Source organism: Equus przewalskii, chromosome 25, assembly GCF_037783145.1.
Source record: "Equus przewalskii isolate Varuska chromosome 25, EquPr2, whole genome shotgun sequence".
Taxonomy (NCBI): Eukaryota; Metazoa; Chordata; class Mammalia; order Perissodactyla; family Equidae; genus Equus; species Equus przewalskii.
The window spans coordinates 46166145-46178594 of NC_091855.1; the positions used below are offsets into that span (position 1 = coordinate 46166145).

The 12450-nt window shown below is 65.9% G+C and overlaps 1 protein-coding gene across 3 annotated transcripts; it reads left to right on the forward strand.

Annotated features, from left to right (window-relative positions):
• The first annotated feature begins 932 nt into the window (after positions 1-932).
• TEDC1 (tubulin epsilon and delta complex 1) lies at positions 933-12246 on the forward strand. 3 transcript variants are annotated; one of them, XM_070593008.1, is made up of 8 exons: positions 933-1025; positions 3188-3266; positions 3937-4139; positions 4474-4629; positions 5772-5870; positions 8310-8396; positions 8868-9035; positions 10340-12246. In XM_070593008.1, exons 1-8 carry the CDS (start codon positions 978-980, stop codon positions 10661-10663), a joined length of 1164 nt encoding a protein of 387 aa, XP_070449109.1. In that variant the 5' UTR covers positions 933-977; the 3' UTR covers positions 10664-12246. The 3 variants fall into 3 exon arrangements, with proteins under 3 accessions (XP_070449109.1, XP_070449111.1, XP_070449110.1); XM_070593010.1 differs by lacking the exon at positions 933-1025 and adding an exon at positions 1869-2026; XM_070593009.1 differs by lacking the exon at positions 933-1025 and adding an exon at positions 2717-3096.
• The last annotated feature ends 204 nt before the right edge of the window (positions 12247-12450 follow it).

Here is a 12450-nt window from a genome sequence, read left to right on the forward strand (position 1 = left end):
CCCTGGACGTTCCCACGGAGGCTCAGCTCTCCAGCTCCCAGACCCACAGATGCCCCAGCCCTCCAGGGGCAGGGCGAATCAGCTGAGCTCATGCTGGTTCCCTTTTCAAGCAGCTTTGGGGGAGCTGTGGTGGGGCGTCCTCGCCTGCCCTCCCCACTTCCTGCTGCCCCACCCCATCCCCATTCCCCACCCACCCCTACCCTGACCAGGCCAGCTGTGTTTCTGCAGGGGTGTCCACTGGACCCCGTTGCCCCTCATTTGTCCCTCCCCTGTGCCCCAAGGACTACCCAGTGGCCAGCTGCCCCAATGGGGAAGTTGAGGCCTAGCTGTGCAACCATGGTTGGAGGGCTTTCTGGAAACTCCCAAGTCAGTTCACGTAGCAGCTACAGACCTGGCCACCCTCAGAGCCCTCCCTGTTCCCCCCACTGGCCCCCGGCACTCTGGCCCCAGCACACGGCCCCCCTTCCCAGAACTCTGCTGACCTAAAGAGCCCGGAGGGGGCATGTCAGCCTCGGCCCTGCCCAGGGCTTCGCTGGGGCTACTGCAGGCCCGTGCTGGCCAGACTGTGGAGGCTCAAGGGTGGCGTGTAGGGCCAGGTGTGTGTGTGTGTGTGTGTGTGTGTGATTGGGTGATTCATGGAATTTCACTGAGGTGGGAGCTGGAGTGCTTATGGGATGGGGGCGGGGAGGAGGGGGCAGAGGATGCTGAGGTGAGGCTGCGTTTCCCAGTGGACAGTGGGGGGTGGGGCTGGGGTGGAGGTGTCCTTTGGAGGCCAGGGGACTGGGGGCTTTGAGACTCAGCAATGCCTTGTGGCCAGAGGGGGCACAGAGTGGGGAGTGGGTGCACAGGGAAATCCGCCCTGAGCTGCTGGCCCCTCCCCGACCGCACAGCTCCCTTCCAGGTAGGGGCAGACTCGTCCAGGTGGGGGCAGACTTGGGTGTGTACTTAGAGAGCTGACGCCTGCAGGAAGCAGGTCCATGTGGCCTCAGGTGGGAAGAAGAGGACCCAGCCGGGAGGCCCAGAAGGTGCAAAGGGCCATAGAGGGAACAGGCTCAGTGGGTTCCAGAGCCACGGCAGGTGGGCGGGTGGTGTAAGGACTGTGGAGGCTGCAAGGCGCTATGAAAGCATTAGCAGGGTGGCCAGAAAGGCCTCTGGGCTGTGGAGGCAGAAGGCGGGGCTAGACTGGCGGCCAGTGCTGGTCCCAGCCCCAGTTGAAGGTGGACCCTGGAGGGGACTGAAGGTGGGGGCCGGGGGAGCAGGCAGCAATGCCCTCTGCTGGCTGGGGAGGTGAGTGGGGCATGGGGCTGGCAAGGGCAGCCACTGAGCTCAGTGGGGTGGGGTGGGGGTGCCTGGGGTGGAGGCCAAGGTCTGGAGAAGGGGTCGGTTGTGGGCGACACACAGGGTGAGGAGCTGGCTGTGCCTGAGAGGGAGGCAGCGGAGGTGAGGACCGGGAGGAAGATGGGGGATGGGGGACCGCACTTCCTGTGGGCCTGGCCAAGGCTGTGGGGTTGTTTGGGGCGGGCTAGGAGCTCAGCAAGGACTGAGCCTTTTTCATTCCCTCTCTCCCTCCTCCTCCCCCCCAGCTCTCTTCTTTATAGTCTATTGAGGTATAATTTACATTCCGTAAAATTCACCCCAGCACATTCACATGCAGTGATTTAACCAGTTCACAGAGTTCTGTGGCCGTCAGCACAATCCAGCTCTAGACCATTCTCACCCACAGAAATCCCCTCCTGCCATGTGCCAGGGCTCCCAGGCTGAGTCTCTCCCCCGGCCACCTCTGCTCTGCCTCCTGTCTCCACACTGGCTCCTCTGGGTGTTTCACACACGTACAGTATACAGCACACATACAAGTACGTAGGCACACATACAATATAGGGTTTCATCGGGCTCTTTCACGTCTGAGGTCACTCATGCTGAACGAGTCCGTGGTGTTCCTGTTACTGCCCACCAGCCCTCCATCCTGTGGCTCACGGCACAGCGGGGCCTTTTGGACGGTTTAGGACAAAGCTGTATGAACTTCCATGTACGTGACCCTAGATCTCACGGTCCCGGCACTGGCATTGTTGGGTCTGGCGGTAAACTTACGTGTAACTCTGAAAGAGCCGCCAGGCTACTTCCCAAAGGAGCTGTGCTCATGTTCCTTCAACTCAGGAAGGAGGGCTGAAGGTACAGGACAGAGGGAGCCCCAAGAGGGCTGGCCGGGGAGAGGATGCACGGGGAGGGGGGACAGAGGGAGGCGGGGTGGGGGGCTGGCCGGGCAGAGGATGGACGGGGAGGGGTGACAGAGGGAGGCGGGGTTGGGGGGCTGGCCGGGCAGAGGATGGAAGGAGAGGGGGGACAGAGGGAGGCGGGTGGGGGGCTGGCCCGGCAGAGGATGCACGGGGAGGGGCCGGGCCGGGGGTCTGTAGACGTAGGTTTGGGGTGCAGAGAGAGTCGCCGACCTTCCGGGAGGAGCCCGAGCGCGCGCCACGGGGCCGAGCTTTCAGGGGCGTCCCCGTCCCGGCCCTGGCGCGCGCTCTGGGCGCCCCCTGGCGGCCGAGCGGAGAGGGCTTCGCGGAGGCCGAGGTCGCCGTCGCGGGTCGGTGGCGCCCGGCTGCGCGGCCCTCCCGGCCGCAGGGGGCGCCCTGAGCGCGGCCGCAGACCTTCCCGCGGTTGCTAGGCGGACGTCTGGTGCGAGGGGGTGAGGCGCTGATTGGCGGAGTCCGGACCAGGCGGGTGTCGGGCGAAGCCGCGATTGAGCCGCAGAGGGCGGACCCCGCGGAGCTCTCCGCGCCGATTGGCCCGCGTCGCACCGGAAGTGTCTCCGCACCGGACGGAGCGGACGGCACTCAAACACCCGGGCGCCGCTCATTGGCCGGGGTCGGAGGCGCGTCCCGGCCGCGCGGGGATTGGGCGCGGGACAAGGCAGCGGCGGCGGCGGCGCGCGATCCGAGCGAGGCTGGGGCCGGCTGCATGGGGCGGCGGCGGCGCCGCGTGGACCCGGCGGACGCCGCCGGGGCCCTGCCCGCAGCCATCACCGCGCTGAGTCGGGCGCTGCCTGGCGGGCCCAGCGCCGAGACCTTCCGCCGCGCCAAGTTCGACCGTCCGGAGGCGGTGAGGCCCGCGGGCAGGCGGCCGGGCCTGCGGCGGCCCCGGCGGAGGGAGGCGGCCGGCCCCGCTGACCGCCGCTCTTTGATCTCCGCAGGCCCCGGCGCTCTGGAGGCTGCTCTTCCACGTGCTCTCGCCGCGGCCGGCAGACGACGCCGCCGCCTTGCCCGCCCCGGGTAAGCCCCGCCTCCCGGGAAGGCCCGCCCCCATAGGCCCGGCCTTCCCGGCTATTCCCACCCCTTGTTGGCTCTGTCCCCGCCCCCCTTGCAAGCCCCGTCCCCGTTAGCCCTGCTTCTTGCTGTAAGTCCCGCCCTCTCAGGCTCAGGTCCCGCCCGCTCCGTAAGCCCCGCCCCCGGTAGGGTCCGCCCCGCCCCACCCATGCACGCCCCCACCCTCCCTCGGTCCCCGCACCCAATTTACTCGGTAAGTCCTGCCCCTTGTAGGCTCGGGTACTTCCCACCCTATAGCCCCGACCCCAGTAGACTCTGGCCCCGCCCACCAACGCAAAGCCCCGCTTCCTGGTAAGACCGGGCCGCATAGGCCCCACAGTTCCTGCTTTCCACACGATTCCCTCCCCTTGTAGGCTCCGCCCCGCCCACCCACGCAAGACCCTCAGCTCTTAGCCCTGCTTCCTCCAGTAAGTCCCGTCCCTGCGCAGGCTTGGGTCCGGCGTACCCCATAAAGCCCTGGCGCGAGTTAGTCCTGGGCTCCCGCTTTTGTTTAAGTCCCAACCCCCTACTGTCACTTCTAAGCTTGGTCTCTGGGGTGGTGCGGGGGTCCCTTAGGGGTCTAGGTGATGTCACTTCCAATGGGTGGTCCCCTGAGCTGACGATCTTCTACCCCCAGAAGCCCAAGCGCGCCTGGTGAAGTCCGCGTTGCGCTCCCAGGGCTACCCTAGGCCTGCGCTGGTTCAGCTCCCCGAGGACGGCTCCCAGGGCAGCCGCGAGCTGCTGCTGGCCCTGTCCTGGCTCCTGGCCCGCGGGCCCCTGCTCGAGCGGCTGCTGGCCCAGATCCGTGTGCGGCTGGGTGATGAGATGCCCGTGTGCGAGGTGGGTGTGAGGTGAGGGTGAGCAGGGCCCAGCCCTGGCCGGGAGCCTGGCTGCCACCTGATGGACCGTGAGGACAGGCCTGGGCCAGCCTTCAGGGCCACCCTTTGGGGGTTAGTAATGCCATCCTGGCTGGAGACTGGGCCTCCGTTGGCCTCCCTGCCCTGGTCCTTGCTCCCACCTCCCCTGCACCCCCTCCTCAGGGCAGGGTGAGGTGACTGTCCCTCTGGTACTCCTGGATCCACGGCTCTCACTCCCTGGGGCCTCCTTTCTCCTTCCCCCTTGGGGGTCTCTGCTGGGGTGTGCGAGCAGGGCCTGACCTTTGCCCCCTCTCCAGTGTGAGGTCCTGGCCAGCCCTGGCCCACCTGCACCCCGTGTGGAAGCAGATGGCTGTGTGGACATCCGCCACCTGCAGTGGCTCATGGGAAAGCTGCGGTTCGGGTGGCGAAACCTGATCACCAGTCAGCAGGAGCATTGCGCCCTCCTGGGCAAGGTAGTGCTGCCTGCGCGTTGTCCTCCCAGGGGCAGTTGTCCCCCTGTGCTCCAGGATGTCACGCTGCCTCTCCCTGCGGCAAGCTTGGCCCCTCTCCCTGCCCGTGGCCTGCCCAGTGAGGCCCAGCGCGAGCTGGGGCCTGGCCTTTGGCTGGATGTGGGCCTTCCTAGGCCTGGCAGGGGGCTGACTGGTTGGGTACTGCCCTGGGGTCACTTGGGGCCTGATCCTGGAGCTCCAGGTGGCCCAAGAGGAGGCCTAGGACAGATGGAGCTGGGCATCACTGGGGCAGGGAGCCAGAGGGGCAAGGAGCCTGCGAGATTGGCCTTCCAGTCCCCAGAAGTCCCCATAGGCCCGAGGCTGTGTGTCACTGAGCAGTGATGTGGGCTCCAGTTCCTGGGGAAGCCATTGCCGCCTGGGCTCCCCTCCCACCACACCCCGGGTGTGGGCTGCTGTGGGTGGTGGACACTTCCTGTAGGGCTCCTGAAGGTCAATAGGACTCAGCTCCAGGGCACAGGTGTCCTCCTTGTGCAGGGTCTGGGCTGAGAGGTGGCTGGGCAGTTGGCTGTGGGCTCCCACCAGCACAGGGCTCCATGGTGTGCAGACCCCCACCTTACACCCTTGCTCCAGGCAGAGGGTCTTTTGTTCAGCTGGCCTGTTCTGGGACCCCCTATTCCCTCTTGCCCAGCCTTGATCCCAGCTGCTTCTCCTGCTTGGGCCAGTGCCACCTGTTAACCACCGCCCATCTGCTTTGGGGCCTCACCTTGCTAAGGAGCCCTCCCTGCCCCCGAGACCCACACAGTTGCTCCGTGGCCCCGCGTTTGGCCTGTCCAGAGGCTATTTCTCGCGCTGTACGGGCCTGGCACTGGAGCTGAGGCGGGGAGCAGGGTGCCCCACCCTGCCCCCACTGTACCCCCGGAGCTGGGTGGGTGGAGAGGCCACAGGCAGGGCTGCCTGCCTGCCCTGGGCTCGGGGCTGGTCCCCAGCATTGCCGAGGACTGTCCTGAGCCTGGGCCTGTCCTGCCCTGCACTGCCTCGGCAAGGTGTGGCCCGTTTCCTTGTCTGTGAGGTGGGCTCCGAAGGCTGTGCCCAGTGCTGGGAAGGCGCCGCCCCACTCAGCCTGGGGCCTGTGCTGCCTGTTTCAGGTCCACTCATACACCCGTGGCTGCCACAGCGACCGCAGCCTTGGCCACCTGTCTGTCACTGAAGCGGAGCTGCTCAGGGACCCGGAGGGCGGCCGGCAGGTGAGGGCTGGTGGGGCCAAGGTGTGGAGGGGCCTAGGGGGAGGACCTGTAGTGGTCTGTCTTTGAGTCTTTGAGCTGGGGGTATTTGCCACGGTCACCATCCTGCGTGTGTTGGGGACAGGCACATCCTCAGAGCCCTTCCTACCCCCAGATTGTGCACTGATGCAGGAATCCAGACTGGCCACTGTGTGCGCATGGGGCTGGGCCCGAGGGGCACAGGTGTCTGGGCCCGGCTGGCAGCTGGCTGAGGGTGGCTGCTGGGATTCAGGAAGACTGCTTGAGGGTCTAAGCTGATGGTGTTGGTCCTCGAGGCTGTTCAGGTGTCACCTGGTGGCGGAGGGAGTCTGGGAGGTGGGGGAAGCTGGCCCAGCATGCCCCGCACTCTGCCAACCTTCTTTTCTGGGGCCACCCATTGGTTGTCATTGTTTCTTTCCCTTGGGCTCTCATGGCCAGGGTCCTGGGACAGGCCCAGGGTTGGCTGTCGTCGAGGGCTGGGCTCAGGCCTGTCCAGAGTGTGGGGCTGGTGCTGCCCGGCCCAGGGGCACTTGGCTGGGCAGGAGGGCTGAGGCTCAGGACTGGAGTGGCCCTTTCTTTCCTGCCCAGCAGATCCCCGCAGCGTGCTCCTGGGGGATCTGCATCCATGCTTTGGGGTTAGGGTGGCCACCTGGGGACACCTGCCTGGCCCTTGGTGCCTGCCGAATCTGCGCCCTGGGGGACACCTGGCTGGCCGCACTCGGGCAGGGCTGTGCTGGGCCCTGGAAGTGCTGAGGCAGCATCTGAGCGTCCTGAGGTGCCCTTGGCTCAGTCCACCTTTTCAGGGTGACTCAGCGAGGCCCGGATCCTGCTCCTGTTCCCCCTGGGTTGGAGCAGAGCAGAGGCTGCACCAGCTCCAGCCTGGTGCTGCCTGTGTCCCTGGCCTCGGTGCGTGTGTGGGGCCGAGGAAGGCTCCCCGTCCTCCTGGAGGCCGAGCATGTTGGCACCGCAGGACTGCAGATGGGTGGCCAGGTGGACGGGACCCATTGTCGGCTTCCTTCCACGGTTTCTGGAGGGGGAGCTGGCAGGAGCCTAGACTGGCCTACCTGAAGGGCCTGCACTCCTGGGCCATGTCCCAGAGGCTTCTGGAATGATCTGTGGTTGCTGTGTGAGTGGCCAGGCGTGCTCCTGAGTGGCTGGGCAGCGTCCTTGGTTACTGGCTGAGCTGCAGCCTTCTCCTTCCATCCCTGTGTCTTCTCCCTGCCCTCACCCTAGGGAGACTCCAGAACTGAGGGACTGGGCCCACAGCCCGGTGGGAAGGGTGCTTGTTGCCTGCCCCCCCATCCCATGGTCTGGGGAGTGTGGGGTGCCCTGTGGGACTGGCCTTGGGAACCAGTTAAGTGTTCTTCTTGCTGGCCAGCATGTAGGGTGTGTGTCTGTGCGCCTGTGCAGGCGGCGCTCTCCGGGGTGTCTCAGCCGACTCTTGTGCCCCTGGCTGTGGGGCAGTTCTCCTTGCAGGCCTGCCTCCCCGGGCCCTTGGCCTGGTCTTCAAGGCTGTGCCTCCTCTGGCCCAGGCTTCCAGCTGCAACAGGCAGGGCCCTGGCTGCCTGGCGGGCACTCTGGGTTCCCTGGAGCCAAGGGCAGGAGGAGACCCCTGGCCAGGGGAGACCCCGTGTCACTGGTTTTGTAGCCCAGGGCGCATGCACTGGCCCTCCGAGCGGTGCCCTGGCAGAGCTGTTGCTTGGCCGACAGGGTGGCCAGTTGTCCCGGCCCCCGAACATGCTCCTGGGTTCCCAGATGACCTAGCTCCTCTGCCTTCCATGAGGAGCCGTGCCTGCTCCGGGTCAGGGTGTTCCCCAACCCACGGTGGAGCCTCGGGTGGACCGTGCGGCTAGCCTGGCTGTGCCACGCACCTGCGCGGGGCTCCTGGCTGCCTGAGGCGCAGGCGGGCTGGGCATGGCAGTTTGTGGCACACTGCTGGCAGGTCTGGGCCACCTGGGTGTGGGGCTTCTTGCCCTCCTGCGTGTTGCGAGGCTGTGCTCTCCACCCTGATGCCCCAGCCTATTCTCCATCACCTCCCAGCTGGGCCGCAGTGCAGCCTTCGCCTTTTGGGTTTCTGAGGTTGCAGGGGAGAGGTCCCTCCTCCCCCACAGCCTGGCAGGCCCCCCTGTCCCGGGCCTCCTCCTCTGCCCGCAGCCTCTGGGGTGCAGTCCCCAGTTAGCAAGGGATGTGGGGCCGAGGTCTCGAGTCAGGGAGTGCCTGGACTCAGCCCCTGACCCTGTGGGGCTCACAGTTGGGGCCGGCATGCGGGACCACGGGCTGCTCACAGGCGTGGGCAGCGCATGGAAGTGGGGCTAGTGACTGGGCGCAGGGGCCAGAGAGAGAGGTGGGCACAGTGCATGATGTCTTGGTGCTGGGATCCGGGTGCCCATGGGATCTGACTGGGCCATGGTTTGCCGTTTGCAGCTGCTGCGGAGGCTGGAGAGTGAGAATGCACGCCTGGAGGCTGCCTTGGAGTGGCGGCGCCGGGAGCTGGTCTTCTGGCAGTGGATGGTCAGGAAGCCCCAGCGACCCCACCTCCCCTGCCCTGCCCTCCCCGTCCCCGGCCTTGACCACAGCAGCCCCGGGGTGATGGTGAAGAGTCTTTCCATTTCCTGGACAGAAAGAGGAGATACTGGGAGGCCACACACACGCCCAGCTCTGAAGCTGGCTCTGCACCCAGGCCTGCCGGCTCTGAGTCTGGGGCTCTTTCCAGATGTCCATCTGTCCCACCACCCACCCTGCCTAGCTCCTGGGGAGGCCCAGACTTCTGAGGGCTCTCAGCCTTCCGGAAGCATGGCCTTGGTGCCTCCCTGGCCCCCAGGCCTGCAGGGCTGCTGGTAGTTATCCACCTCACTGTGCCACCTGGGGGTGGGCACTGCCCCAGGCCTCTGGCCCACCTCTCCCCCCTGACTGGGGAGCTGGGCCTGTGGCTGTGAGGCCTGTGCTGGCCACCTGCCCACTGACTTGGGTCTCTCTCTGCAGGACACAGTCCTGGACGCCTGCCCCCCAGAGGCCTCACAGCCCACGTTTCTGCCCAGGATCCCTGAACGGGGTGCTGGCGAGTTGGAGCTGGTGGCTCGGGAGCTGCAGGCCCTTCAGGAGGAGCTGCAGGCTGTGGTGGAGACGCGGCGGGCGGCCTGGGAGGCCAGGGTGAGGGCCTGGGGATGCCGAGTCGGGGCAGGTGGGGCAGAGTGGCCTGTGGAGTTCACGTGGTTTAATCTGGTTAAGTTTGGTGGGGGTGTACTCACGTGCCAGACGCGCAGAGCAGGAGGGTGTGTGGTGAGGAGCCCCCACCGCCCCTGCCTGAGTCCCTTGCAGCCCCAGGCCGCCCTGTTGGAGGCCTGTCTGTTCTCCCAGGGCGCTCTTGGTGTTGTCTCCAGCAGGTCCTGTCCACCCCCGTCTGCTCTTTTACCTGCTGGGACACACGTGGGTCTGCCCTACCTGCCCGTGCACCGCCCGCCTCTCTGGGGCCGGAGTGGCGAGCACCAGGGCTCGAGCTGTAAGCAGTGGGCCACGTTCTCTCCATCTCTCGTCCTTTTCTGAAGCATCTTACAGTAAATTTCCAGTGTGGTTTTTCCCCTTAAAGTCTCCAGTTTGCCCCTGAAGAGCAGGGGGCTTCCTGGAGGTCTTTGAGGCTGTGCACGCCCTGTGCCCTCCCCTCTCTGGAGGTGACAGCTGAAGTTCTGTGGATGTCTGTGGGCGGTTCCTCGGGTTGAGTCAGGCCGGTGATTGTCGTGGCTCAGGGCCACTGATGCTTCTTTGTTTGGGAGCCTCAAGCAGAGCAGCTGAGGGTCAGGGTCAGGGCGGTTCCCTGGGGACACCGAGGGTACAGTGTCTTTTCACTCCCCCACCCCACTGGGCCAGCTGCCTAAGGGTCTCTGGGATCAGGCCTGCCCTGAGGGCCAGAGGTGGGTTCAGCCGGCGTCCCCCTGGGTCAGCCCCGTCCCACACTCACCTCCTGGAGGGCAGGGTGAAGGTGGGAAGCCGATTCAGCAGAGTGTGGTGGCTGGTGGGAGGCTGGGCCCGACCCAGGAGCGGCGGGGGGCTTGGGGGTGGCTGTCCCCAGGGACTGCACTCTGGTCTCTGGATGGCCTCAAGGGCCTCAGCCTGCTGGGAGCAGCCAAGCCCACTCCCCACACTCCTCCCTGGTAGTTGACGTGGATCCGGGTGGTCCTGAGGGCTCGGGGGTGGTCAGGCCGTCAACTCCATCCCTGGGGCCCCAAGGTCTCTGGCTTAGGGTTCAGGGCTTGGTGAGGGTGACGCAGAGTCCTGAAGGGCCAGGCCTTGGAGCTGGCGCTGGGGCTGGTCCCAGCTTCCCTGGGAGATGTGGGATCTGGGCCCTCAGTCCTTCTCAGGGAACGGGTGGGGCCACTGAGGGGAGTGCCGAGGGGGCCAGTGTCCTGGGTGGGACTCGGCTGCCTTGGGCTCATGAGCCACCATCTTCTCCTGTGCAGGTTGGAGGCTGGGGGCCAGGGTGGAAGGCCACGCAGCGGGCCTCAGAGGAAGCCGTAAGACAGGAGCTGACAGCTCTGCAGCGAGCCTGGGAGCGAGGTGGAGGCCTGGCCCAGCCTCATGGGCCCCACCGGCTGGTGAGGAGTGAGGCTGGGACACTGGGCGGCCCGGGTCTGCGTGCCACCGAGGTGATCAAGGCGCTGAGGAGCCAGGAGGCCTGCCTGGAGGCGGCCCTGCGCCAGCTACAGGGACAGTGTCGGCAGGAGCTGGCCAGGCTGGTGGGAGCCCTGCCTGGCTTCATCTGGATCCTGCCGCCTGGATGCTGAGGGATGTGGGGCACCTGTCATAGCAGCCTGGCTGAGTCCGGGCGGCTGCAGGGATGATGCAGAGACAGCCCTGGTGGTGCACTCACTCTGGGCCCTGGGGCTCTCCCTACTTTGGATGGAGCTCAGCTCCTTGGGCAGCAGTGGCAGAGGTGGGCACGGTCTGTCCTCTGTGAGGAGGTCATAACAGACCCAGTGTGGTGGCTGTGGGCTTTTGGGTCTAGAGAGGACTCAGAAACTGTTGTGGAGGCCTCCCTGCAGGGGCGAGGCTGCTGCATCCCTCTGCCACCCTCAGGTCTCGGGGGGCTGGGCTCAGTCCCAGGGGAAGGGGACCCTGGGTTTTAGTGACTGAAGCTGGGCTGGTCTGGGCTGCCCAGGTACTAGGGGGACAGGCCTGGCCTGCAGCACAGGGTGGGCGTCAGGGTCCTGGGCGCCCCCTGAAGCCCTCGTCTCAGGCTCCCATCTCGAGCCACGCCTGGGCCATGCCTGGGCGTGTGTGTCTGCATGCCTGTGTGCATGTCTGTGTGTGTCTCTGTGTGCGTGCCTGTGTGTATGCATGTGTGCACACGTGTTTCTGTGTGTATGCATGTGTCCACATGCGTGTGCCTGGTGTGTGTGTGTGCCTGTGTGTGTGTGTCTGTGTGTATGGTGGGCAGGGGTGCCAGATGGGAGCCCAGGGGGCTCTGTTCCTTTCCTGGGGGTGGTGCCCTGGGGGTGAGGGGGAGGCCACTGTGGACAGAGGGGTCTTTGTTTCCGAGGCGGCTTGGCCCTGACAAAGAGCCGTCTGTGTCCAGGGATGTGCCCGCAGCCAGAACAGGGTCCTCTCCATCCCAGGAGCCTCGGCCTCCCAACGCTCCCCGCTGCAGGCACAGGCCGCCTCAGCCCTGCCTCCCTTGCCAGGCTCCCCTCTTTGCAGGGCAGTTGAACCCGACCCGCTCACTGCTGGGCAGGTGAAGGGGCCCATTGGAAACCTCCTGCTACCAGCCAGTTCAGGCCTGAGGCCACTTCCAGTCCCTGGGTCCCCTGGGCCCCCCTGCTAGAACATCCTCTCATTGCTTTTCCTGCCTGCCTGGGGATGTGCTGGAGTGACAGCTCATACCGGGCGGCACCAGCTCTGTCTCGGCCGGTCTGGGCCTCTTGTCCCTGGGTGGGGGGATATACCTGTGCTGCCTCTGCAGTGGCCTCAGGAGCACTGGCTGGACCAGGCAGTGGCCAGCAGTTTCTCCCTTTCGGGAGCACATCCCTGATCCTGTCCTCATGGGGTGGCCCCCCAGAGGGCCTCTGGGCCTGTGCCCAGACTTCCTGGCCCAGAGTCCCTTCCTCCACACCCTGGGCTCCCCTCTCAGCTCCTCTCGGGGCTCGTCCCTCCCTGCTGCGCCCTCGACTGTCCTCCGCCCCGCTGGACAGGACCCGTCTCACCTGGAAACAAGTCCGCTTGAATCTCCCTGCTTCTGTGGACCGCCATGCAGCCAGGACGCCCACCTGTCCTTGGGAACGTGATTTTCAGAAACCCAAATGGAAACCCAAAGTTACGGAGCTGTCACTCCTCAGATTGGTCTGTAGGTTCAATACAGTCGCAAGCAAAATCCCGAGTGTCCGTGTGCGTGTCTGCGGGACTTTAGCTGCTGATTCTGAAATACACGGGGCGGAACAGGCCCCGAGAAGCCAAGCCCGTGGGAGGTGGGGTGCACCTATGGTGGCCCCACAACAGGCTCGTTCTAAGGCTACAGGGACTAGGGGAGCAGGGTGTTTGGCTTCTACTGTTGCCATAACGGGTGAGTGCACAGGCT